Below are 24,255 nucleotides of genomic sequence, written 5' to 3' on the forward strand. Positions count from 1 at the left end.
ATAAGATGTTTGGATGCCAAAGTACCACCAAACGAGATGATAGGGGTCAAAGTGCAATTCAACAGGGAGTACATGGACATAAATAATGAAAGGTTCCTCATTTTCAGAATTTTCTTACACTTTGTTGAGAGAGTGCATAACCAAAAGGTACAGGCTAGAGTATATACATTACATATTTTGGAACAAACCTAATACACAAGCAAGGCTACTTATTTGGCTACAACAACAGACTACTTAGACCAAGCGCCAGAAAAAGCGATTGGTGATCTCATTCATGACATAGAAAAGAAGATTGAAGGTCAAAAACCTCAAAACTATACAAACCGGAGTCCTGTGATCAGTTGGAATCATCGAACCCGCCTGATCTGCCGAAATCTGATGTTCCAAAACCATTAGGGCGTCTGCTGTACCGTGTCGAACCTGAATCATCAAAACTCCTAGAGCGTCTGTTGCCATTTCTACTGAAATTGCCTTCTCCAAAGTCACCAAATCCGAATCCATCAGGCTGCTTGGAACTAGACCTGCCAAAGGCATTGGAGGGTCGTCTAAAATCTCCAAACCCACTGCCATATCTTGAACCAGCATCGCGTGATCTCCCACCACGATCAGGGGAACTGCCAAAGCCATCAAAATCACCAAAGCCCCGGGAACGGCCTTCTCCAAAACCACCATAGCCTCCTCGTCCGAAAGAGGAGCCACCGGTTCTTGGGCTTCCAGCTAATCTAGAGCGATTGTCTCTCACAACATTAAACATGTCTGAGGCCTCATCTGCAACTGCAATCTTTGGAAGCTACACACGGTAAAGCAAAAATAAGCAAACATATTTTTATCTCAGCTGCAAAAATGATATCATTAGGATTCAACATGCACAGTTTTGGAACTGTTTTTACCTCTGTGAATTTGCATCCTATATCTTGCTCAATGATCCTTACAGCTCTAGCTTGATCATTTGTGTATATTAAAATTGCACTTCCTTTCTTCCCTGCTCGTGCAGTTCGTCCAGATCTGTGAACAAATAACTCCGAGGTGTTTGGGAGTTCGTAATGTATAACCTGAACAAGCATGCGGAAGATTATTTTTTAAGTTAACCGATATGAACGTCAAACAGCTAGATTAATCATACTTTTCCAAAAATTTCCATTAAAGAAACACATCAGGCTACTTACAAGATCAACATTGGGTATGTCTAATCCACGAGCAGCAACATCGGTTGCTACTAGGATATTAAAGCGGCCATCTCGAAATCCTGATAGTGTCCTTTCTCTCTGATTCTGTGAAATATCCCCATGAAGCGCCTGACATGCATAGCTCCTGCCCATAGCATATGCTAATCTATCTGCCTCTCGTTTAGTTTGAGTAAACACAATACATTTTCCACCATTAGCATGCTCCTGTGGAAGTGTAGAGAAAAGAGTCGTTAACGGTGCAAACTATAAAACACATCATACATTCAGAAGAGTGCTCACTTTGATCAATGGACCAAGAATTGATGGCTTCCCATAGTGCTCAGAGGCAATTGAATAAAGAGAGATTCCTTCAGGTAATTTCTGGTCCTCGTCACCAACCTTAGGAAACAATGTAAAATGTCAGAATTATCTTAACAATCCTGTTGCTCTTCTCAGAAAAACTGTGATAAAGTCCAAGTACTATTTCCAGAGTTAATCAAACAATTCAACAAATGTTTCTAACCTACAGATGTGCCCACCCCATCATTTCTTATATCAATATGAACTCCACATTATGTTATGCTACTCCTTATCCAGGAGTAATATCCCTTCAATTTACCATGGCACATCATAATGAAGCAACTAAGTCAGCATACCGTTTGCACCTAAATATATTTGTATACAAATGTGACAAGGCCCTAAGAAAACTATATCAATACAATAGGGATGAACTTCCCGCAAAAAAAAAAAAAGAAAAAAAAAAGAAGATACACCACACCAGGACAAACAAGATAAGAATTCACAGGTGAAAATAAGAGAAAGGCACTCACTAGGTCAATAATGATTGGATCTTTCAAGTACTTGCTTGTGATTTTTCTAATCCAACTGGGCATTGTTGCAGAGAACAACATACTTTGACGGTTCTGTGGCAAATTCTCCATGATCACCTCAACATCTTCATCAAAACCCACAGCCAACATCTGGTCAGCTTCATCCAGAACCACGAATTGGATCTCAGAAAGGTTTAAAACACCTCTTCTTAAAAGATCAATAATTCGACCTGGTGTTCCAACCACAACATCAACACCATAATTAAGAGCTCTCATTTGATGACTGATGGGAACACCTCCATAGACACAAAGAGAGTCCAAAGGAGCAGATTCCTTAAATTCCTTCTCAACTTGTCTAGCAAGTTCTCTAGTAGGTGCGAGAATTATGGCTAAAGGATTTCTACCACTCCTGCATGCACCAAACTATACCATTATCACAATAAATTCTATCTGTCCGATAATTACATAAAACAAATTCCAGGTGAGAAAGTGAAACCAACCCATTCTTCTCATTGTGACGAAGAATCCTGTCCATGATAGGAATACCAAAAGCCAACGTTTTCCCAGTTCCAGTTCTTGCACGTCCAATCATATCTTTGCCTTGCATTGCTGGATCAAGGACAGCCCTCTGGACAGAGAAAGATAAAACACATCACTACATAAAAAAGCAAAAAAAAGAAAAATAAAGTAGAGTGACAAGAGCACCAAGCAAATCATATTGCAAATTAGATAAATTGTAGGGAAAAACACATTCTAGATTGAGATGACATAAATGATAGATCTACTCTATAACCTCTGCATTGCCAAGAATACAAATGATCTGCCCAGATTCTGGTGGAACTCAAGGACCACAATAACTTGTAATTCTTTTTTCCCCTTTTAATATTTTGGATCTACATCTCTAGATGAAAGAACTTGACCTGGTCAGAAATTCAGAATCACTAGACCTCGTTTATAGTGCAGACTAAATAAGCACGAGTATACACCACCCCAAATAAGGTACAATACAGTCCATCAAATTTTCTGTTGATGGTTTGAAGCAAAGTCCTATTGATTTATCGAATTTGCTGCCAAAATAAATTAGACATTCTTTCTCTTGTCCAAACTTGCAAACAGTTGAACAGTACGATGCAAAATACATTACCAGCAGCTCAGCATCGTGTAAGTACAACTATACAGCTCCTATGTGCAAAACTAAGAATGGCAAATTCCTAGTTTTCATGACAAAACTGTGCCACTATTCAACTAAATCTAACGATTCAGCAGCACACGACTGATAACTCTACAGTTCTAGCACTTCCAAAGCTAACGACACCAGCATCTCATCTAGGGGAAAGAATTTCATCAGCCACTCTACTCGTTCATGTTGAAAACGGGCCTAATCAATCAAACCTCAGTTTCTACTGAGGAAGGCGGTGTTATGGAGTCTACCATGATAGATCCACAGCAAGCCTGTCCTCTGTTCATGAGAGATATTGGTGGGGACTCCATGTGTTGGTTTTTAAATTCATGATCCTATTTAATTTTTGTATGGAATTTATATGGAGAAAATACCATATGCTTCTATTATGGCTTACAATTTGGGTGACAAGGCGTTTTGGTCCATCAGTCATCTGTTCTTATATGGCAATGTTATCTTGGCTTCATTTGAAACAATTAACTGTGAGAACGTTATTTAACACTTAGAAGCGGGATAAGTCGATCAAAATGCAGCATATTTGCATCTAGGACTCTTCATGGATCATTAACTTTTCAATTTTTAAACAGTTAATGTCCTGTACTGTGCAATGATTTAGTTTACAGCAAACAGCTGGTTGCACAGCATCAATGTGAAGTATCCACACTGTTTGGTACTCATATTGTTTACTTGTATTAAACCTTTGTCTCGATGCTTAACTTGTGTTTTTTTTTTACACCACAGCAAAATGTAGCAAATGTTCTACTAGCTTCTAAGTGCAGTTAACAGAAGTCCAATGTGCACTTTGGCCTTTTGGACTACTATTCAACTGTGGAAAATCTTTCTAACTTGAAAATTTCTAGGACAGATTTAGGATTTTGGAACCAAGAAAACTTATTGAGCTGAAAAACAGGTTCAATCTTTAGTGGGCATCTAGTACCAAATAAGCACAAGCACAGGAAGTGTACTAAAACAAGGGCACCAGAAGAATGTCCATCAAATTTTGAGTTGACGGTTCAAAGAACATCCTATTGAATTTTTTGCAGGGAAGATTTGAATTCGAATTTGTGCCAAAATCAAACTACACAATAGTCATTCTTTCTCTTGCCCAAACTTGTATACAATTCAACAGTGGGACACGGAATAGAGAGCCAGCAGCTAAGTGAATAGGGTATGTACTACTATACAACCTAATGTAGCAAAACTAAGAATGGCCCTTTCCTCACTCCATCACACAACTATGCTGATAATTCAACTAAACTAAAAGAAATCAGTAGCACACGACAATGAAATGTAAATATGACAGAACTGTAGAAAAAGCACAATCTGGAATGAGATGAACATATAAATAGGCTTGTTCCATAACTGCTGCATTGCTGAGACACCAAATGTGACCAGATTCCAGTGGAACACAGTGTCCAAATATGCAAATAACTTATGATTCCCTTCTTTTTTCTTCTAATATTTTGAATTTAAAATTTTACATCTGAAGATTAAAGAACTTGGCTCAGGAAGAACCTCATTCTGTGATTCATTGTGTATAACAATAAGCACAAGTGTACTCTAAAAAAAAGGCACCAGAAGAATGCCAATCAAATTTCCAGTTGATGGTTCAAAGCAACATCCTATTCATTTGAATTCGAATTTGCTGCCAAAATCAAATTATACAATAGACATTCTCTTGTTGAACATTGCAAACAATTCAACAGTGGTACACAAAATACAGTACTAGCTTCTCAGTGTATAGGATATCTACAACTATACAGCTGTGATGTAGCACAACTAAGAATGGCCCATTCATCATTTCCATCAGGAAACTATGCTGCTAATTCAACTAAACTAAAAGAAAATCAGTAGCACACGCACAGTTCTAGCGATTCCAAACCTAAAAATGCCAGCATCTCATCTGGAGCCAAGCATTTCATCCGTGAATCTACTCCTTCATGCCAAAACCGGACCAAATCAAGCAAGCCATAATAAGTTTCCAATTAGCGAGCAGCAAGCCGGCTACCTGGATGGGGAAGAGCCTGGTGATGCCCCGTGCGGCGAGCCTCTCCACGATCCACGGCGAGATCCCCAGCCTCGCGACCTCCAGCCCGTCGTCCCCACCGACGGCCGCCCCCGCCTCCGGGCTGGACCACGACGCCGGTGTGGACCTGAACCCCAGGGGGCTCGGCGAGCCATGGAACGCCCGCCGCCTCGGTGGCTCCGGCGCAGCAGGGCCCCGGCATGGGTCGAGAGGGCTAGCCGACGGGGAGAGCAGCGCGGCGAGAAGAGATCTCCCCCGCGGCGCCGCCGGCGAGGAGGAGGCGGCGCAGAGCGCACGGCTGAGTAGCGAGAACATGGCGTTTTTTGTTTTTTTTTTAGGGAAATTCTTATCTTGGGCTTGGGATGGGAGAAGTGAAGCGGGTTAGCGTAGGGATGGCAAAGGGGCCATCCCCGCTGGGGTGTGTTCCGACAGGGCCGCACACCCGATGAGCCCATATGCCCATTGGCATTAGCGAGAACAATATGATAGTTCGGTAGGCCGACTGCGAGGGCTGCAGCTGCGGCTGCGCACAGTGAGTATGGTACTGTTTATGCCGGCTGCGGCGCAACCGCAACCTAGCAGCCGAACAAGTCCAATTGTGTCTTTTTTTGTTTTTTTTGGAAATTTTTGTGTTGGGCTTTAGATGTGAGAAGTGAAGCGGATACGGATGATAAATTGTTTGTGTTGTTTGGATCTGTTTAAGTAATTTCTTATTGTATCAAGTTATGAACCGAGTTCATATAAAATATTCTATTCTCTTAAAAATTCAGTTTTTTTTACGAAACAATTACTTCAACGTTCGTGCTGATACAATGTTGTTACTAAAACCTATGCTAGTCGATTTTTTTTTCTCTAAACTTTTATGATCATTTAAGTGTAGTCGTTAAAAGAATGATCATTTGTGTAATTAATAAGTAAAAAAATTAAAAATTTTGGGCACTCACCCTCTCGGTCTCACAACAACTATGAGTTTTTCCTTTTATCTGTGATAAATCTTTTACGACTGAAACTATTAATGGAACTCGGGTTATTAATTAAAACGTGTGACTAGTCAATTAACACAGCTTATGAGTGATTCTATTCATAGCCACTATTACTGTTCACGGACATAAATGTACTACTGACATTGCAAACTTGGACAATCAACAACAAAATTGGCAGGTGTTATATTGGAGCTAGAATGAGCTGCAAATTGCTTCAGCCCGAGATTAAACAGACAACTAAACCCAGACTAGCATACATCCAACGCCCGCAGCTAATCTTTGAATCCAGATTATACATCCACATCAAACAGAGCATGCATGCACGCACTCAGGCATAAATTAAACCACTGTTCTTCTAATCAAGTCTTAGAGAAAGAAATAAGCCTCACATCCTCTCATATAGATCACTTGGAGCGTCCAAAGTATGGGATCTTCCCAACCAGAAAAGCCCAGACGTTCTCCAGAATGAGGTTGGTAAAGGTGTCTATAACCATTTTCACGTCTTCTGCATCAATTGATTGAAGCACCATACCCAACTCTTGCGCGAACTTGTCAATCACGAAGGGAATTCCGAACTTGATCGCCAGTACAACTGTCACAACAACTCCAACAAGGAGGCCTAGTCCAGTTGTAAAAGGTATACTCCAACGAAGTTGATTCATCATGACCTTGATTTTATCCATGTCTGCAGCTCCGGTCCTAAAATTTCCAAATGACAAACATTGATTATTCTTAACTTTCATTAAAAAGAACACATGTATGCACTAACAGAAACTAATGATTGGTACATACTGTGCATACTAACCACATAATAAAAAGATTAAATTTCAGTTTAGATCACTTTTAATAACTGAAGTTTCACAATATACTAGGGCCTAACATATATTTCACATAAACACCACATATAGTACCATTCTTTACACTTTCGATAAGAATTTACAGCTATACATATCCTAGCGCAAAAAAAACTATACATAACAATAGATCCTACCAAACAAATAGGGTTTCATTAATTAGTACTAACTCCGTCTCAAACATAACAATCTAGGATATGATTAGGCTTATCATAGGACTATAAATTTAGACATGCTCTATGTCCAAATTCATAGCCTTGGGATAGATCTAATCTTATCTTAGATAAGATTGTGGAACGAAGGAAGTACATATAAACTTCCACAAATCAGTCACCACATGACAATTGAGGGCACTTAACTTGATGAATACTCAGACTAAAAATAGTGAAGTAGCTCGTCGCACCCCTAATTAGAGTCAATTCTTTAGAGTGACAGGTAATTAAGTCATTCAAAAATTAAATCAACAATTTAAGATAATCAATCAAGCAATATGATATTTGTTGCTTGCCCTTTGTGAACCCCGGTCCAAAGTGTTAAAGAATGTTACTATATGCAGTGTTATGTGAAAATATGAACCTATAAGTAGTCCGGTGTAAAATTTTGGTTAGTAAAGAAGGCCCAAAATAAAATATACTCTTAACAAAAAAGATGAACAAATTGATTGATTTTAAACAGCTCATACAACAGTGTTGATCTAGCTACAGAGATGATTAGATGAATGGTTTCTCACCTCGGACGAGAACACAAGTCGTCGAGTTTGCCAGAGATGTTCCTGGCGTAGAGAAGAATCCTTTGGAGAAGACGTTCATCGCGAGGTTTCGTCCTCCGACGGCGGCGAGCACCGGGCGCGCGGTCGTCGGCCTTGTCGGCGTCGCCCTCAACGACCACCCCGGCAACATCCTTGGCCTTGTCGACGTCACTCGTGCCATCGATGACCACCGCGGCGACATTCTTGGCCTTGTCCTGGTCGCCCGCGCCCTCGACATCCTGGCTGCCCGCACCTCCCACTCCGGTACCGAACTTGTCGACATCGGTCGCGTCCTGGAGGCCGGCGCCGTCAGCCATCTTGGCTTTGTCGGCGTCGTCATTGATGTGCTTGTAGGCGATGCCGTTCATGGCGCTGCTGTCGCCTGGTCCACCTCCATGAGAATCGAGCAGCTCTTTGAGACCTTGGTCTTTCTGGTTGGAGGGGAGTGACGAGATGCCCCTGTTGCGGAGGAACGGAGAAGGGGGCAGCAACGGGAGCGGACGGACGACGAGAGCGCGCGGTGGGTTGCCGTGGCCGCGCCCGCGGACGGCGATCTTGGCGTCCCGGCGCCAGCCCGTCTCCTTGGCGACGGCGACGTCCTTGGAGAAGAGCACGGCGTTCACCGCGGCCACCGCTCTGGTGTCGTCCTGGATGGCGGCGAGCGACGCGGCCTCCCGTGTCGTCGCCCCCTGCCCCTGGCGCAGCAGCTCAGAGCGGTTGGTGACAGACAGCACGGAGGTGTGACGACCAGCCAGCGGCCCCATCGGTGGCGATGGTGGTGCGCCCGCGGGCCAGCGACGCGGCAGCCTTGGCGGCGGCGCGAAGGCGGATCATGTTCCGTCGTCGGGAGCGCGCGGTTGTAGCTGGTTGTGGTGGAGCTAGCGATCGAGCTAACCCTAGACGACGACGGAGCGGGGCATGGCGAGGTCGGAGGCGGCGGCGATAGGTGGATGGGGGGAAGGGATGGGATCGATCAAACCCTAGTTAGACTCACCATCTCACACCAGCCGCGGCTCGTGCTCGTGTGCTCCGAGAGTGAGAGAGAGAGGAATAAGGACGTGTTTCTTTTGCTTTTGCTTTTAGCTGTTGATCCCCTCAGGCGGTTGCAGACTTGCGGTTGCAGGAGAAGACGGAAACCAAACCGTGCCTAAACGGCGTTAGCCAGCTGATTCGTCTACTCATTCCCTCCAGGGATGGGACCCACCATGCAAGTCCGACCGACTAGGCGACTACTGGTTGCATTGCACCTAAGCCGCGCGCCATGCACCGATCGTATGTATACTGCGTTCACCACTGGACCTCGCACGCAACGCAAACGTACGGTTCGACCGATCCATACGACCATACCCTAGCCTGGCGCACGGTGCAGTGGTAGCGAGTAGCGACAACCCTTTTTAATTACACTTTTGCCCTTTTCTTTTCTACCGTAGTGGGTTACAAGCGCGCGCTTAGCCCTTGTATACTTTCTTTCTTTCTTTTTTATTTTTCAGAAAGCCCTTGGTAATACTAGTGGTACAATGTTCGTGTGGCTGACCTGATTTAAAGTTGCTGGAAAGGATTAACTAATTATTCCCACTCTCCCTAAAATTTTCATGAGGCCGGTGAGAGTGGGCACAAGGGCTAGCTGTTTAGTTTGATGTCACAAATATGTAGTTTGAATGTATTTTGTTATATATTCTTTGAGGAGGAGGGGTATCCTTTCGAGTTTCTCAATTCAATAATATCTACCTGGTGTTCAAGAAATCAATATTGTTAGAGGCAATTTTATGGTCTACCGATGGATAAATGGCTAATTTTGCTACATGGCTATTTATTTCGTTATTGGGCATTATAAAAACGTGCTATAGCTAGAGGACACTTACAAAACTGGTATATTTTGTGAGGATGTCGTGGCTGTTATTTTATTATTTATGGCTTAATCATAGAGAGAAAACTTTCAAAAAAGATAAGAATTTTGCCCATAAGCTTCTAACCTAACATTGGATTGAATAAGTAATAAGATGTATGATATTAATGCACTTGGCATGATGACCAATTGAGAGTTGCATAATTAATGTGCATTTTGAAAATATGGAAGGAAATCAAAATTCTGGTTTATTTTCAAAATTCTGTAAAAAATTAAAAATTTAGAAGAGTTACAAACACAGCCTTAAAGAGCATCTCCAACAGAGTTGGTATTCGACTATCTAAACCAAAATGTGACAATTTTAATAAAAATGTAGTCTCCAACAGACTTGCCAAACGGATGGCTAAGCCATCCGACTAGCCAAACTCATCTCCTAGCTAACAAAACTTGCCAAACGTGGGCCCCACCACCCTCCAAACCCCCTCTTTCCCCGTCCCCTCACTCACTCTCCCTCTGTGTCGCCGTCCTTTTCTTTTCCACCCCTCTTCGCACCAGCGCTCCCTCTCTGTTGCACTCCTCTCGCGTCGCAGTTGTTGAAGATCCATAACTTCGCGCCACCGCTGTCAAAGATTGGGAGCCAAGATCGCTAGCAAGCGCCAGGCGCCAGGGTCCCCTCTTCACGTTGCCACTGTACGTCCGCTGCTGATTTCCAGTAGTCTCCATCGCATATGCTGCTGATTTCCATCTCCGTCGCCTCCTCGCCGACGCACATCCTCCTCCTCCATTGCAGCAAGCATCTAGGTTGGGGGTCGCTGTTGTCCATCCTCTGTCGCCAGCTACGTCCAGCGAAGGAGCTCCCCATCCCCTGCCTCCTGCCCACGTCGTCGTCTGCTACATGGATCCGCCGTCGAGCTCATCCTCCACGCCGACTACCGCCCCTTTTTCCTCGCTACCGAGTTCGTCCTACGCGTCGACTGTCGCGCCCTCTCCGTCGAGGTCATCCGGATCGTCGAGCTCACCGCTCCGCTGGGCCACCACATGAATCTCACTCCCCTGGTTGGAGAGAGAAGACAATGGGCGAGGGGAAAAATACAGAGGGAAGGACAAGAGAAGTAAAGAGAGACTAACATGTTGGGATTGGGATAACTATTACTCCAGATTGGAGAATGTGATGGAAAGTTTGTTGGAGTAAATACAAATATACTGTAGTTCTCTAATTTTTACTAAATAGCCATGCTCTAGGCTCAACTTTTCTCGAGAGGCAGTCAGGGCCAGCCCTGGCCCTATGCAGCCGAGGCAACCGCCGGGGGCCCATGATGATAGGGGCCAATACCTAATACTAGTAGTCTAGTACCTCATCCGATGTTAAGATCAATGATTTTTATTCAGAATTAAATGTGTTGCAAATGAGTTTGCCAGATTCTTCGATGTCCACACCTGAGATTCTGATGTTTATTATGGATGCAAATTGCTATCCAAATGTTTTTGTTGCCTATTGAATTCTCTTAACTGTACCTGTGACGGTAGCTTCAGCTAAAAGAAGTTTCTCAAAATTGAAGTTTCGAAGAACTATCTGAGATCAACTATGTCGCAAGAAAGGTTAAATGGCTTGGCTATGTGCTCAATCGAGAAGAATATCTTGGACACTATTGATCTTAATCCGTTCTTGATAATTTTGCATCAAGAAATGCCCGAAGAAGTATCTTTTCATGGAAAGCAATGGATATGATGTGGTTCTATTCTTCATTAAGTTAATGAATAATGATATTAATTCCAAGTTACAAATATATTGTTATTTTGGTCGACTTTATTTCTTGATAATTATCAGACATGTTAAATTTAATATATGAATATATTTGTTTTTATTTTACAAGTAAAATTAGAATCTATATATACCATAAAATTTTATATATAACTTAGAGGGCCCATCGTGATGAGTTCACTTAAGATCCTCGGAATCATAGGACCGGCCCCGGAGGCTGTAGCCATATTGTGTTCACGCAATGGATTACTAGAGGAGTAATAGTAGTTGACAGACATGACTATACTAGAGTTGCCTGGAATTCAAACAGCGTAAAGCAAGGTACTAGCCTCTGGGCATGCGGGACCTAGCTACCCAGCAGCATCTGGGCACGACGGCACGGGTCAGCTTGCCCATTAAGGAAAGGGAACAGACACCGATGACCAGACTCGGGCTCTGGAAGGAAGCACAAGTAAGCCAGCAAACGGAACTAAACGGCGTCAAAGGGGAAAAGAAAAAGGACTCCCTCCCTTCCACTACGCACTCCACGAAGTGATGCAACCGCTGTACATGCATCATCAGTGCTCCGATCTCATCTATGCCTTGCCTAATCTTCATCAATCCCTGGTCGATCGTGGGCTCGTTTGAAACAATATTTTTTTTCTCTGGTTTTTATAGGAATCTGGTTTGAAAAAAAATATATTCAAATTTCAAGGCTGCTTGTAAATCTAATAATTTCATAGACTTTTTTAGGAAAGGCACAACTTTTTTCAGCTGAACGGATGAATATAATGGACGATGAATTATCCGATTTGCAGTGATATTAGAGGTATCTTATTCGAAAAGAAACAATATTTAAAGGTACAAAACAGTATACATTAACAATTATAAAAGTGTAGAGTTTTGTTTTATAGTAGAAGTTTTCTAATAAAGCTTCTGAAAAATTACCGTTTAGAAACTTGGCAAGTATACTCTAGTGTATAAATATAAGATCTTGATATTATATAATGCGTAACAGCGTAAGAGAAAAAAAAAAAGACGTGGGCTTTAGGCTCATTTGACTCAGACCTGTAGGCATCGTTTAGCTTAGACGGGACGGCTAAGATGATGAAAACACGATCGATAATTAGCACACGATTAATTAAATATGAGTGAAGTGCACCAGCGGTCCCTAAACTTACGCGGTATGTCATCTAGGTCCCTGAACTCTCAAAATTCATTTTTGGGTCCCCAAACTTGTCTTGGGTGTCATATAGATCCAAACAGGCTCCGAGCCGCTCCATCCGCTGACGTGGCATGCCACGGTGGCGTCTATGTGTCGATGGGGCCCATGTGGGTCCCACATGTCGGTATCTCTCTCTCCTCCTTATTCTTTCCTCTCGCTTCTCGACTTTCTTGTTCCCCTCTCATATGTGCGCGCGCCCGAGAGGGAGACGGCTGGCGCGTGACGGCGCGGGTGGCGGCCGGGCGATGTCGGCGCAGCACAGCGGCGCGGGAGAGGCGGCGGTGGGGATGGAAAGGGAGGCGCGGCGACCGGGCGACGTCGGCGCAGCGCGACGGCGCGGCCGAGGCGATGGTTGCGCGGCGGCGCACACGCGGGTCGAAGCGGGGCGCTGCGTTACACGGCCCCGTCGGATCCGCCTCAAGCACCGACTAGCCGCCTCCGTGTGACCCCTGCTGCCGAAGCCCCTTCTACGCATATCCCACTGCTAGTGTGGCTCCGGCCGAAGCAACCCTGCGCGTGCCCTCGGCAGCCCCCGCGTCCCCGACACCTCTGCCGCTGCACTATGCGGAACCGTGCGGGGCCGTGCGGGGTCGTGCCGGGCAGCCTCGCCGTGCAGGATCGCCTCCGCTCGCACCACACCAACCACGTGCGGCACCGTCGCCACCGCGCGCCCGTCTTGGCTGCCGCCTCCTGCGGGCCAGCAGGCATGCATGCGTTTGCATGAACCCACGCCCACGCTGGCATGCATGCGTCTAGCCAGCAGGCATGCGTGCGTTTGGATGGCACTGCCACATTATGCATGGCACTGTTCCCGGCGGAGGCTACCTCGTGCACCGCCCTCAAGCAGCTGCACGCCCGGCAGGACGGGCCTCGGATGGCCTCCGGTCTCCGTGCCGCACCAGCCTCCGTGCCGCAGGCGACGCCGCACTCGCCTCGGACGAGGCCGCGTCCTCCGCGTGGAGCTCCGCCGCGACCCCGCTGCCTCCGCCGTCTCAACACACCAGCGCATGCCTCCGTCTACTCCGCCGGTCGCACAGGGCTCGGCCGCGGCGCCGCCTCCGTCGGCTCCGCGGAGGAGAATGGCGGGGTGGTGGCGAGTTTTCTTGAGGGGGGTGAAGTCGTGAAGAAGAGGTGGCGGCGTCAGAGTTGAGGGCGCACGGGGTCGGGGCCGCACGGCATCGAGCGCACCCAAGGTGCTCGTCCGTGTGTCTCCAGAAAATATGGTTTTTAATTTTATTTTTATAAATTACAGATTCCACCTCTAAACCACGAGATAAATTTATTAAGCCTAATTAATCCGTCATTAGCAAATATTTACTGTAGCACAACATTGTCAAATCATGATGCAATTAGGCTTAAAAGATTTGTCTCGCAATTTACACATAATCTATGCAATTAGTTTTTTTTTTGTCTATATTTAATACTCCATACATGTGTCCAAACATTCGATGTGACATGGTGAAAAGTTTTTGCGTGGGAACTAAACAGGGCCTAAGAAAGTATATAGAAATGAACGGAGGAGGTTTGTGATTGGATGAGTAGTGGAGGTACTAGGTGGAAAAATTGAATGGTGGAGGGTTGTTATTGGTTGAGAGGAGAATGTTGGTGGAGAAGTTGTTATATTTTGGGATAAATCTTAAAGTCTAGAAGTTGTTATATTTTGGGACGGAAGGAGTATGTTGAGGTAGAAGAAAGTCACTCAATATGCTTTTGTTGGCCTAAGAAGAAGTGAAGGTAGGTGGAAAAATTAAATGGTGGAGGGTTGTTATTAGTTGAGAGGAGAATGTTGGTGGAAATCGCATTATGAAAAAGAAAAACAACACTGCAAAATCAAATTATGTTTTTCTTTCTGGAAAAAGAAGCCTGAGTTGTACGTCAAATGCAATAATACGCCTTTAAAATATCCTAACTTTGCTTTGCGTCTATTCGGATGGTTGGTTGCTGCAGCCAACACAAACAATGTTATACACACACCGAGGAATCAACGAATTACGACGGCTGCAGTTGATGATATTGAATATATCTACTTTGCACACGAATCTAAATAAGTGTATGTTTAGATTTATATAAAAATTAACTTTATTAATATGAATGTATTAGTTTCGTGTAATACTAGTAAAGACATGAATGGTTGTTTTGGATTAAAACCAAAATGTGCTCTACTAAAATTTTGGTAACTTAGCCACCAATAAATTGGTAGAGGATTTCATCCTAAGGAACATATAGCGAGTCATATTTAACTCGCTGGGGTCATATACAGTAACAAGCCATGTACAACCGACCCGAGGCCCGGCCCGGCCCGTGAGACCGATACGATTTGGAGCTTGCACTTGGCATAAAGAAGAGGAGATAAACGGAGCAACACACTTTCACCCTCGAAGAGAGCGACCCCAAAACAAACCAAACCAAACCCTAGCCGCCTCGCCTTCTTCGATTCGTCCTTCCCTCGATCCGCTGTGCTATGGCGCTGCGCCACTTGCCCGGGAAGCTGAGGCTCGCCGCCGCCGATCTCCAGCAGGCGGCGGGCCGCCGCATGGTTCCTGGTCGCCCTCGACTTCTCTCCCGCTCCTCCCAGGTCCGTCGTCTGATTCCCCACCTCTTCCTCATCCGTGGTAGCTACATGTGGTGCTTAATTTCCTGCGCATCCGAGACGACGAGGTCATGCATCTCCGCGCGTACCATGTTTTCACGTGGAATCGTAGATCGATCGCAATCGTATCCTATAATCATCAATAGACTGCACGCACGATTCTCTTTAAATAATTGCAATCCCCAGCTGCCGGTGCTTTATTTCCCCTCGCACCTCACTTTTTTTACTGAAATCGTCGCTGTTTTTGTATATTTGCGATTAGCCTTAGCAAATGTATATTGTGCCTGTCGATGCTATTCTGGCAAACCCAATTAGGATGCTGTTTGGAACTATTTTGTACCTTATTAATTTTAATATAAGTAAAGAAATACAAGTGTGAAACATGGAATCTGAGCCACCGCTTCTTCCCTTGCCATACTGCTGCTTGATCTGGCTCAGGGTGTCGTTTCTGCTGCTGGATCTATCAGCTTTAGTAAGGGGAGCGGCAGGCAGCATGACAATGGGGAACAGAGGATTCTTTACGGTTAAGGGAAGTAGATGATCATGAGCGAGGACGGAGGTTGATTGAGGCTAATCCGGTTTAGGGTATGGCTGTATGGGTAAACCGAAGTAGCAAAACGAGACAATTCATGGAAACATGGACCATTCATTCATCAGCATTTCATTGATGAAGCTTCATATTATTTCGTACATTAGGGCGTGTGGATGTGACAAGGCAATCTGAATGTTGGTTGGGGGGAAAGTACTGTTTATGAGCTAGACCTTGGTGCATATTTTGGAGGTGTTGGTGTTGACGAAGAGTGATAAGCCTGCTCTGGATTCATGCCTCGATAATTTAGGATTGCTCTTGACCAAGTTTTTGGATTTACAGGGGTATAAGCGGCTGGAAAGCTTGGTCAAACAAGTACTGGCCTCACTCCTACCTTGGGAGACCTTAGTGTTTTGCCATATCCATGATTTATTGATTTGGTTTAGGTCTCATGGTTTGAAAATATGGAAGAGGGCACTTATATATGTTAGAGATCTTTTTTTTTTTTGGCCATTCTTAGTTACATATAACTGACTAGCTTCTTCTATGTTAGTATAGTTGCATTTATGCTACATGAAGGGATTGCATGCACCATATAATCTTGTAGGAGTAATTCTTTCTTAAAATGAATAACATGCACAGCTAATTCATCTTTTTATTCAAGATGGTAGTACTATGTGCTTTCAAAGATTTTCTGTTAGGCTGTTTGCGGTGTATGGTTTAAGTAATTAGTTTACATGTCAAGTTGGTTTATTTGGTAATCTTGTTGAATTGCAGGGCGAAAAAAATGGCCGTGCAAGTAGAGTGGTCCTGAATGAAAAAAGTGAACGTGAAAAAGAAATCTTGTAAGTGCTCTATGTAATAATAACCTGATGTTTGATTTAAGTATAAATGGAGTGATCCTAATTCATTCATTTACCATGGTTGTTTCTGGAAGGCAAGACATGGAAAGAACTATCAAGAGGCTACCTATGATTACAGCGTTGTCTATGGTTGGTGGTGCTGGCCTTGCGTTTGGCTTCTTGGGATGTGTGTTTGTTATTGCCTCGGCCAGTGAAGACTGAGGAGACAGTTTAACAATTGGTCAGTTCGCTGTTTGTATGAGGCATCGTGCATTTGGTGTTAGTCCAAGAGTACTAATTTTTATGTGGGCAATGTCTGTTATGTAAGATCGACGCGAAGTTCTTAAATAGTAGTAGTACCACCCAGCATCGATCCCAGAGGGATGTGATCGTAGGGAAGGAAAAAGAACTACTGTTTAAAAGACTGTATTATGCTGCGGTGTGTTTAAACTAATATATTATTATTATGTCGTTGTGTGTTGTGGATCAAGTTCCCATCTTAGTTTTTCGCTTATGCTTATTCTTATTAGTTAAAATTTGAGCTTTCAAACTTAAATTTGGAGTTGATTTTGAGTTTTTAGTCGAAGTTTATTTTTTAAAGCTTTTTTCCTTCTTTTAAATCGCTAAAAACATGCATGAATTATTATTATTATTATTATTTACAAATATATGGTTTGGCTATTCTACTAATAAGCAGGGGCCGTTCGCAGCTCATGTTATTATATGTATACATGCTATATATTGATCTGACACCTTATACCATACCTCTTTCTTTGATGATGACATAAATTGAATTCATCTTCCAAAAAGTACTCTCCCCTGTTTGTCCGCCTAAGCCTAAGCTATAGGATTATTCAAGGTGACAGCAGAGCCAGCATCATGGAATATGGAGGCGCGGCTTCGCTTTGTCTCTTTAACCGCTCTGCATGCGGACGCCGAGACTAGACTAGCAACACCTGTGTGCTGTGCCTGCTACCGCGGCGGCCAGCCAAGGAGTAGCATGGCGAGAGAGACAGATACCTCTCGGATAAGATGCTCCCGAATACTTACGTGGCACTGGCATCCGCTAATTCGATCCGGTTCACGTCTTCTACCATAGTGATACTATTATTATAAATACTAACGTGTGGGATAAAATAATAGAACATACCTTCTCCGTCTTAAAAAGGACCAATCCTACCTACAAATTTGGACACACGTAGGAGTTCGTTTTTTCTGGGACGGAGTAATATATATTAGTAATTATAATAATAATGTCATTATGACAGATGATCCTCACCCGCTTCGCTCGACTAGAGAGAGTGCTGTTAATTTCCATCCTCAGATCCATCGTATGCAGACCTTGAGGGTTGCTTTCGCCATCGAGTTCGATCGAGCACATAATTTGCTCTCTGTGGACTGCATGTTGTGGCCTCCATATGCATCTTCTGTGGGCAGCGTCGTCTGCCATGGATCGCCGCTTGTCTTGTGTTGGGCGACGCTCAAGATCGAATATCAGACAGAGCAAGAGCGCCATGGCGCCAGAGTATGGAGTTGCCAATTTGTCATCGTTCGGAGCTGTGGTCACTACGTATTACCAGTTGCAAAAGTTACAGTACGTCCACCCACCACCAAACTAATTAACTGCAAAAAGCCTTGTAGTCGTATTCTCTGGTGTCACCAATTAAGCAGCTACGGCCTTGTTTAGTTCGTGTGCCAAAAATTTTTGGAAGTTCGAAGAACAATTTTCCTTCAAACTTTCAAAAATTTCGTCACATCAATTGTTAGGACACATGCATGGAGCATTAAATGTGGACCAAAAAAACAATTGCACAGTTTGCATGTGAATTACAATACGAATCTTTTGAGTCTAATTACGCAATGATTTGACAATGTGGTGCTACAGTAAATATTTGCTAATGACGAATTAATTAGGCTTAATAGATTCGTCTCGCAATTTACAGGTGGATTATATAATTTGTTTTGTTATTAGACTTTAATACTTTAAATGTGCGTCCATATATATCTAAAAGTTTATGAGCATGGAACTAAACACGGCCTACATCGTCTGTACATTGAATACCCACACTGCCGGCCCGTCCCTGCCATCCATGTCCTCTTGCTGCGTACTCCCTCCGTCCTAAAAAAAAACCTAACCTAATATTGAATGTGATATTTTTTTAGTACAACGAATCTAGACATACTGCTGTCCAGATTCATTATATTAGAAAACATCCTATTCAATACTAGGTTGAGTTTTTTTGACAGAGGGAGTATACTACTTTAGGTTGTGCTCTCTCTTACCCCGGTTCGTAAATCGGAGTGGCAGATTAGCGTATTATTAGTTAAGTATTAGCTTAATGTTTTAAAAAATAGATTAATATGATTTTTTAAGCAATTTTCTATAAAATCCATTTGTATAAAACTACACTATTTAGCAATTCGATAAACGTGCGCGCGAAAAAGGATAGAGTATAATTAAGTTGGCGAAACGCAATAGAAACCACCCTAATCGCATATTATTCTGTGTTCTTTTTTACGAGTTCCCAACCCTTCTCCCTCGTTTTCCACGTGCACGCTTTTCAAACTGCTAAATGGTACGTGTTTTGCAATGCTTTAAAAATATTATATTAATATATTTTTCAAGTTTTTATACTAAATATTTAATTAATTATATATTAATTTATCGCTCCATTTTGCGTGCGGAGGGAGTGGTTCCCAACCCCTCCATAAATACAGTTATATTTAATCTATAAAGCAACAGGTACGTTCTTTGCTAGGTGCACCCAACAAAATATACATAAAACATCCTTATCTCTTTGCTCAACCATCCGATCTGTTCATCTGAAGACTGAAAATGGACCGTGGGTATCTCTGTCTTATAATACCATGATGAAATTACCGATCCGCTCCTCCGCCCAATTTCCGCTCCTTTTGACGCCCACGACTCTGCCACCTAAATAAACCATTGGGATAATTTTTTTTATTTTCTAATTTGATAGAATGTTACACACACTACTTAAAAAAGGGTTTTCCTTGTACATATACCTCTTTAAATTGCAGACGGAACATGACTGGTCGTGTCTGCAAAAATCATCCTCCATTTTCGTGCGCGGCTCCTTAGAAAGGACCGCACAAAAAAATCGATTTTCGCGTGTGAGCCTCTTAAATGGATCGCATGCGAAAATGAGTCTATTTTCACGAGCGAACCTCTTAAGAGGTACAAGCAAAAATATCCCTCCTTCTTTTCCCTCTCACTCACTTTAAAATTTTCACCTATCTCCCTTTTATTTTCCCACTCATCCCTCTATCTCCTCTCCTATCTATCTCTTTCCTCCTCTCCTCTCCGCGGCTCGGTGGCCGGCTCGGCGTCGACGCCGACGAGGTGGTAGCCGGGAGTGGCGGCTCGCGGCTCGGCGGGCTCGGGCATTGCGAGGTGACGAGGCAGGAGGCGGCGGCCGACGTGCTCACGTCGACGGCCGCACGCAGAAGGCAGCGAGGGGCGACGGCGACCGACCCCCGCTTGGATCCGGCGACGGCGGCCGTCCCCCACATAGATCCACGCGGATCCGGTGGCGGTGGCGGCAGCCGGTGGGCGGTGGGGAAGAGCCGTGGCGGTGGCGGATCTGACGAGGACGGCGGCGACGGCGGCTTCGAGGTTAGGTTCGGAGGAGGCGTGGCGACGACGGATTTGACGACGACGACGGCTTCGAGGTTAGGGTTTGGAGAAGGCGTGATGATGATGGATCTAACTAGGATGACGGCGACGAGGAGGAGGAGGAGGTTAGGGTTCAGGTTTTCGATTTTATTTTTTTATTTTTCGTTTTGCATGCGGATGACATAAGCACCTGAACGCAAAAGTAGCGATTTTTGTAGATACCTGTGTGCGTGCGGTTCATCCTTCCGCATGAGAAATCCCTTTTTCACTGCACGCAAAAATCATTTTCGTAGTAGTGACGTAGTTACTTCTACGATTTCAATATATTAAGACGGTCTAATTGGACAAGTAGGCCAACTATTCCTAAGACCATTTTTTCAAAGTATACATGGAAGTTGATAGGTCATATTCTTAAGAGGAAATTTCAAAAATCTATAACTTTACTATAAGTTTGCTGCAACATTAGTGACATGTTTTAGTTTGCTGCAATAATAACGTGAGAAATTATCATAAAACTACAACTTTTACGTTATATACTGCTACAGTTATCACCTACTCCCTCCGTTTCACAATTTAAGACTTTCTAGCATTGTCCACATTCATATAGATGTTAATGAATCTAGACACACATACATCTATATGAATATGGATAATGCTAAAAAGTCTTACATTGTGAAGCGGAGGGAGTATATGTATTGTAGCAGCATATAACGTAGAAGTTACAGTTTTGTGATAATTTCATACGCTATTATTGCAGCAAACTGAAACATGTCGCTAATGTTGCAGCAAATTAATAGTTTTATCACTAAAGTTACAATTTTCTGAAATTTACTTTATTTATAAATACTGTAGTGGAATGAATGTTATTGCCGCTAACGCAAAGAGGTGAGGTTGCTTCCCGTATCATCGGTGTAAATGCCAGGGTTCACCACCGCGGTTACCGGGCTTATCGCGGGGGTACAGTAATATAAATACCGCGGTAACCTCCTCAAATTCAAATAAATTTAAAAAATAATTTGAATTTTTGATGAATTTTGCACGGTTTCGTATGGTTTTTCACGGTTACCACGCGGTAACTGTACTTACCGCCGGGGCGCGGTAACCCTGGCCCTGACGGTTTGGAAAACCCTGGTAAACGCTGCCTTTTGGGCTGGGTGGGGTCCTCAACGTTGTCATTCCATTCGGCAGGTACCCCTGATAGGTTGTGTCGCCTCTACTCTTTTAACTACTCCCTCATCCTATAACGATCGTCATACATATACATATTTATGTATCAAGACCAATAATAATTTTATTCGTATTAATTAAGATACCATACGCACATTCTCCCGCAATACATGCATTGATTAAAACACCATACCAATTACACTTTAGCATGTATACATTCTCCCATACTTTATTAATTGTATTTTAATGAAATCCGTATTCATATGATTATATGATGATGAATTTGAGAAATTTTGGATTCCATTATACGATGATATGGGAAGGAGGAAGTACTAATTAATTAATCCTTGGTTTGTTTAAGTAAATAAATATATAGAACGATATGCATATTCATTCAGTTTTGAGACTAGCCGTACGTGCAATTGGGCCTGGCCTCCCCTAATTATGACATACTAATTAATCCTCTAATTATGTAATTATGTCAAGCACTGTGTTGGTTCCTTGCAGTTTTGCAGGCCCAATTAAGCAGGCTAGTGATTAATGTATACTGGGCTACGGTGGCCCCCGTCATTGGAGATGTCACTGCTGTCTCCGTCTTCTAACCACACGCTTCGCTTTGCTCTCGTCACCAACACTAGTAATTAATCACTTGGTTATCGATCCCATATTTTTGATGGTGCCGTCGTCTCCCACGACCATCCATTTAAGACCGGTAAATTCTTCTCTCTTCCCCCTTTCCTCACCTCTCTCCCACCCTGTCTAAACCCAGGATTTTAATTATTGATTGGCCCCACCGTTATTTCGTCGGAGTCACCGCCATCTCGCCATTGCTGGGGAAGAAGGCATGTAGAATGAATCGTGACGGATCCAATGATGGAGGGTTCGACAGAAATCCACCCCAAATTTACATCAAATGGAGGTTAGCACTTCTGATAATATATAGATACGAAAACATACTTTTGTTGTACTTTGGAATGGAGGGTGTATGCTCAAAACATATATAACATTATATTGATACGATATTCCTTTAGAGTAAAATGCTTAAAAATTTGTGTGTATTATGGTACAATTTTATTTTATAATCATCATCATTCAGTACATATCTTTTAAGTTGGTATCTTAAGTCCAAATCCTGGCTTCGCCGTTGTGTTTGATTTAAATAAATGCATGAAAATGATCCTAACATCTACTCCATCCGTCCCAAAAAAGAGCATTCCTAGCATCTCAAGATAAAACTGGGGAGTCAAAATGACCAAAATACCCTTATGATTAGAAAAAGTAGTAAAAGTGATAGGTATGTAAAATGTATTCAAGACATAATTGGAAAAAGTAGTAAGGGTGATAGGTATGTAAAATGTATTCAAGACATAAAACTTCCTGCTTTATGTGTTGAGGGTAGTTAGGATGATAGAAGTTGTATTTTTTTTATTTACAAAATTCAAACTCTATAAGTTACTACTCCCTCCGCCCAAAAAAAATTAATTTAGGAGGAGATGTGACCCATCCCCTCATATACATACATTAATCTAGGAGGGGTCATACATACATCCCCTCCTAGGTTGATTCTTTTTAATACGAAGGGAGTAATTTTTAGGACGGAGAGACTACTATATATTTTGATTTTACATGTTGTTTGATGAAGGCGGGACATAGATGACACTACTGTGAGCAGGCTGCTGCCCATGATTACAGCCACGTCCATGCAGATTTGTATCAGGTGCAGTTGGTACTATGACTGCAACTTAGGCAGTCCACTGCCACCTGTTAGATCTGAATCTAACGGTCCACGTGCACCCGGATACTGTAGAACATTGTAGCAACAAACATTCGCTATTCCTACTGCAGGTGATCTATGTTACCCCGATACGGGGATACGGACACGGATACACGACACGGCGACACGGGGATACGACATTTTCCAAAAATTAAGGATACGGGGATACGCTAATATATATATAAAAAAATTAAAAATACAGAAAAGTAGTAAATTGAACAGGGCAAAAATAGATTGTGAATAAGTGCTAGACCACAAATAGTGCATAGACCACAAATTAATAGTTCAACGGTACATCCAAACTCGCAATGACCATAGAAGTTCACATCCAGCCCACAGGGCACGGGCACACAACTAGTTTATAAATAACAAGTTCACAGCCACAAATAGAATAATTAGGATAGACCGATAGACTTGTTCAGGACTCTAAGTTCAATTCAATAATAACTAGATAGGTAAATCAATTTAATTGCTGCTTGTATCAATCATGGTAACTGAAGTGGCTGAAGGTCCAGCATCAGCAGACAGATCCAATGCACCAAGATCTTCTAGCACCCTCTCAAGGTCAGGCTCATCAAGTGAAAGAGCAGCTTCTTGAAGAAAATCAGCACCACCCTCGAACATCTCAAAGCTGTCTCCTCCAACATCCCACATTCTTGATGGACCAGTATAGTTCTCTTCAGATTTCCTGGAAAGAAAACGCAAATTCTGGTGCACAAACACCAAATCTTCAGCACGTCCAGGGTTTAGCCTACAATAAAGCAATTGTAGTCACTGATCAGTTCCATGCATTTCAAACATACAAGAAATTTACTAAGTAAGAGAAGGAACAGAACTTGTTTCTCATTGAATTATGGATCAAACCATAGGTGCTCCAATTTCTTTCAGCACAAGATGATGATGTTGGTTGTCCAAGTAATTTTAGCGCCAACTTTTTTAACTCAGGGGCAGAGTTACCATAAATTCCCCACCATTGCTTTGCATCCAAATGAGCTCTATCCTCGATTGAGTCAAAGGAATTAAACCCATTTCCAAACAGCGAGAAATCTGCAAACTGCTGCTTGATCTTCCTTAATTCATCACCAGCAAAATACCTTCTGAAGCATTTGTTTCTCAT

At 43.1% G+C, this 24,255-nt stretch overlaps 3 protein-coding genes and 1 pseudogene across 3 annotated transcripts; 1 reads left to right on the forward strand and 3 right to left on the reverse strand.

Annotated features, from left to right (window-relative positions):
* Positions 1 to 73: 73 nt before the first annotated feature.
* LOC127780653 (DEAD-box ATP-dependent RNA helicase 53) lies at positions 74 to 5,565 on the reverse strand. Its single transcript, XM_052307587.1, has 7 exons — positions 5,185 to 5,565; positions 2,497 to 2,624; positions 1,997 to 2,405; positions 1,467 to 1,565; positions 1,167 to 1,391; positions 891 to 1,052; positions 74 to 790 (listed from the first exon to the last, which is right to left on the reverse strand). Exons 1-7 carry the CDS (start codon positions 5,515 to 5,517, stop codon positions 338 to 340), a joined length of 1,809 nt encoding a protein of 602 aa, XP_052163547.1. The 5' UTR covers positions 5,518 to 5,565; the 3' UTR covers positions 74 to 337.
* Positions 5,566 to 6,309: 744 nt separating this feature from the next.
* On the reverse strand, positions 6,310 to 8,844 carry LOC127780138 (uncharacterized). Its single transcript, XM_052307097.1, has 2 exons — positions 7,770 to 8,844; positions 6,310 to 6,884 (listed from the first exon to the last, which is right to left on the reverse strand). Exons 1-2 carry the CDS (start codon positions 8,549 to 8,551, stop codon positions 6,590 to 6,592), a joined length of 1,077 nt encoding a protein of 358 aa, XP_052163057.1. The 5' UTR covers positions 8,552 to 8,844; the 3' UTR covers positions 6,310 to 6,589.
* A 6,113-nt stretch (positions 8,845 to 14,957) lies between these two features.
* Positions 14,958 to 17,027, forward strand: LOC127778866 (uncharacterized). Its single transcript, XM_052305507.1, has 3 exons — positions 14,958 to 15,174; positions 16,496 to 16,563; positions 16,656 to 17,027. Exons 1-3 carry the CDS (start codon positions 15,061 to 15,063, stop codon positions 16,780 to 16,782), a joined length of 309 nt encoding a protein of 102 aa, XP_052161467.1. The 5' UTR covers positions 14,958 to 15,060; the 3' UTR covers positions 16,783 to 17,027.
* Positions 17,028 to 23,623: 6,596 nt separating this feature from the next.
* Positions 23,624 to 24,255, reverse strand: LOC127779282 (uncharacterized; annotated as a pseudogene).

This window comes from Oryza glaberrima, chromosome 7 (assembly GCF_000147395.1).
Source record: "Oryza glaberrima chromosome 7, OglaRS2, whole genome shotgun sequence".
In the NCBI taxonomy this organism is placed as follows: domain Eukaryota; kingdom Viridiplantae; phylum Streptophyta; class Magnoliopsida; order Poales; family Poaceae; genus Oryza; species Oryza glaberrima.

Excerpts from the sequence above, each read along its gene's own strand:
- LOC127778866 (XM_052305507.1), top strand. The coding sequence starts at position 15,061 with ATGGCGCTGCGCCACTTGCCCGGGAAGCTGAGGCTCGCCGCCGCCGAT. Across the intron at positions 15,175-16,495 it reads TTCTCTCCCGCTCCTCCCAG|GGCGAAAAAAATGGCCGTGC; the intron begins GTCCGTCGTCTG and ends GTTGAATTGCAG. Across the intron at positions 16,564-16,655 it reads GAACGTGAAAAAGAAATCTT|GCAAGACATGGAAAGAACTA; the intron begins GTAAGTGCTCTA and ends TGTTTCTGGAAG.
- LOC127780653 (XM_052307587.1), bottom strand. The coding sequence starts at position 5,517 with ATGTTCTCGCTACTCAGCCGTGCGCTCTGCGCCGCCTCCTCCTCGCCG. Across the intron at positions 1,392-1,466 it reads TTCTTGGTCCATTGATCAAA|GAGCATGCTAATGGTGGAAA; the intron begins GTGAGCACTCTT and ends ACACTTCCACAG. Across the intron at positions 791-890 it reads TAGGATGCAAATTCACAGAG|CTTCCAAAGATTGCAGTTGC; the intron begins GTAAAAACAGTT and ends TACCGTGTGTAG.
- LOC127780138 (XM_052307097.1), bottom strand. The coding sequence starts at position 8,551 with ATGGGGCCGCTGGCTGGTCGTCACACCTCCGTGCTGTCTGTCACCAAC. Across the intron at positions 6,885-7,769 it reads GACTTGTGTTCTCGTCCGAG|GACCGGAGCTGCAGACATGG; the intron begins GTGAGAAACCAT and ends TGGAAATTTTAG.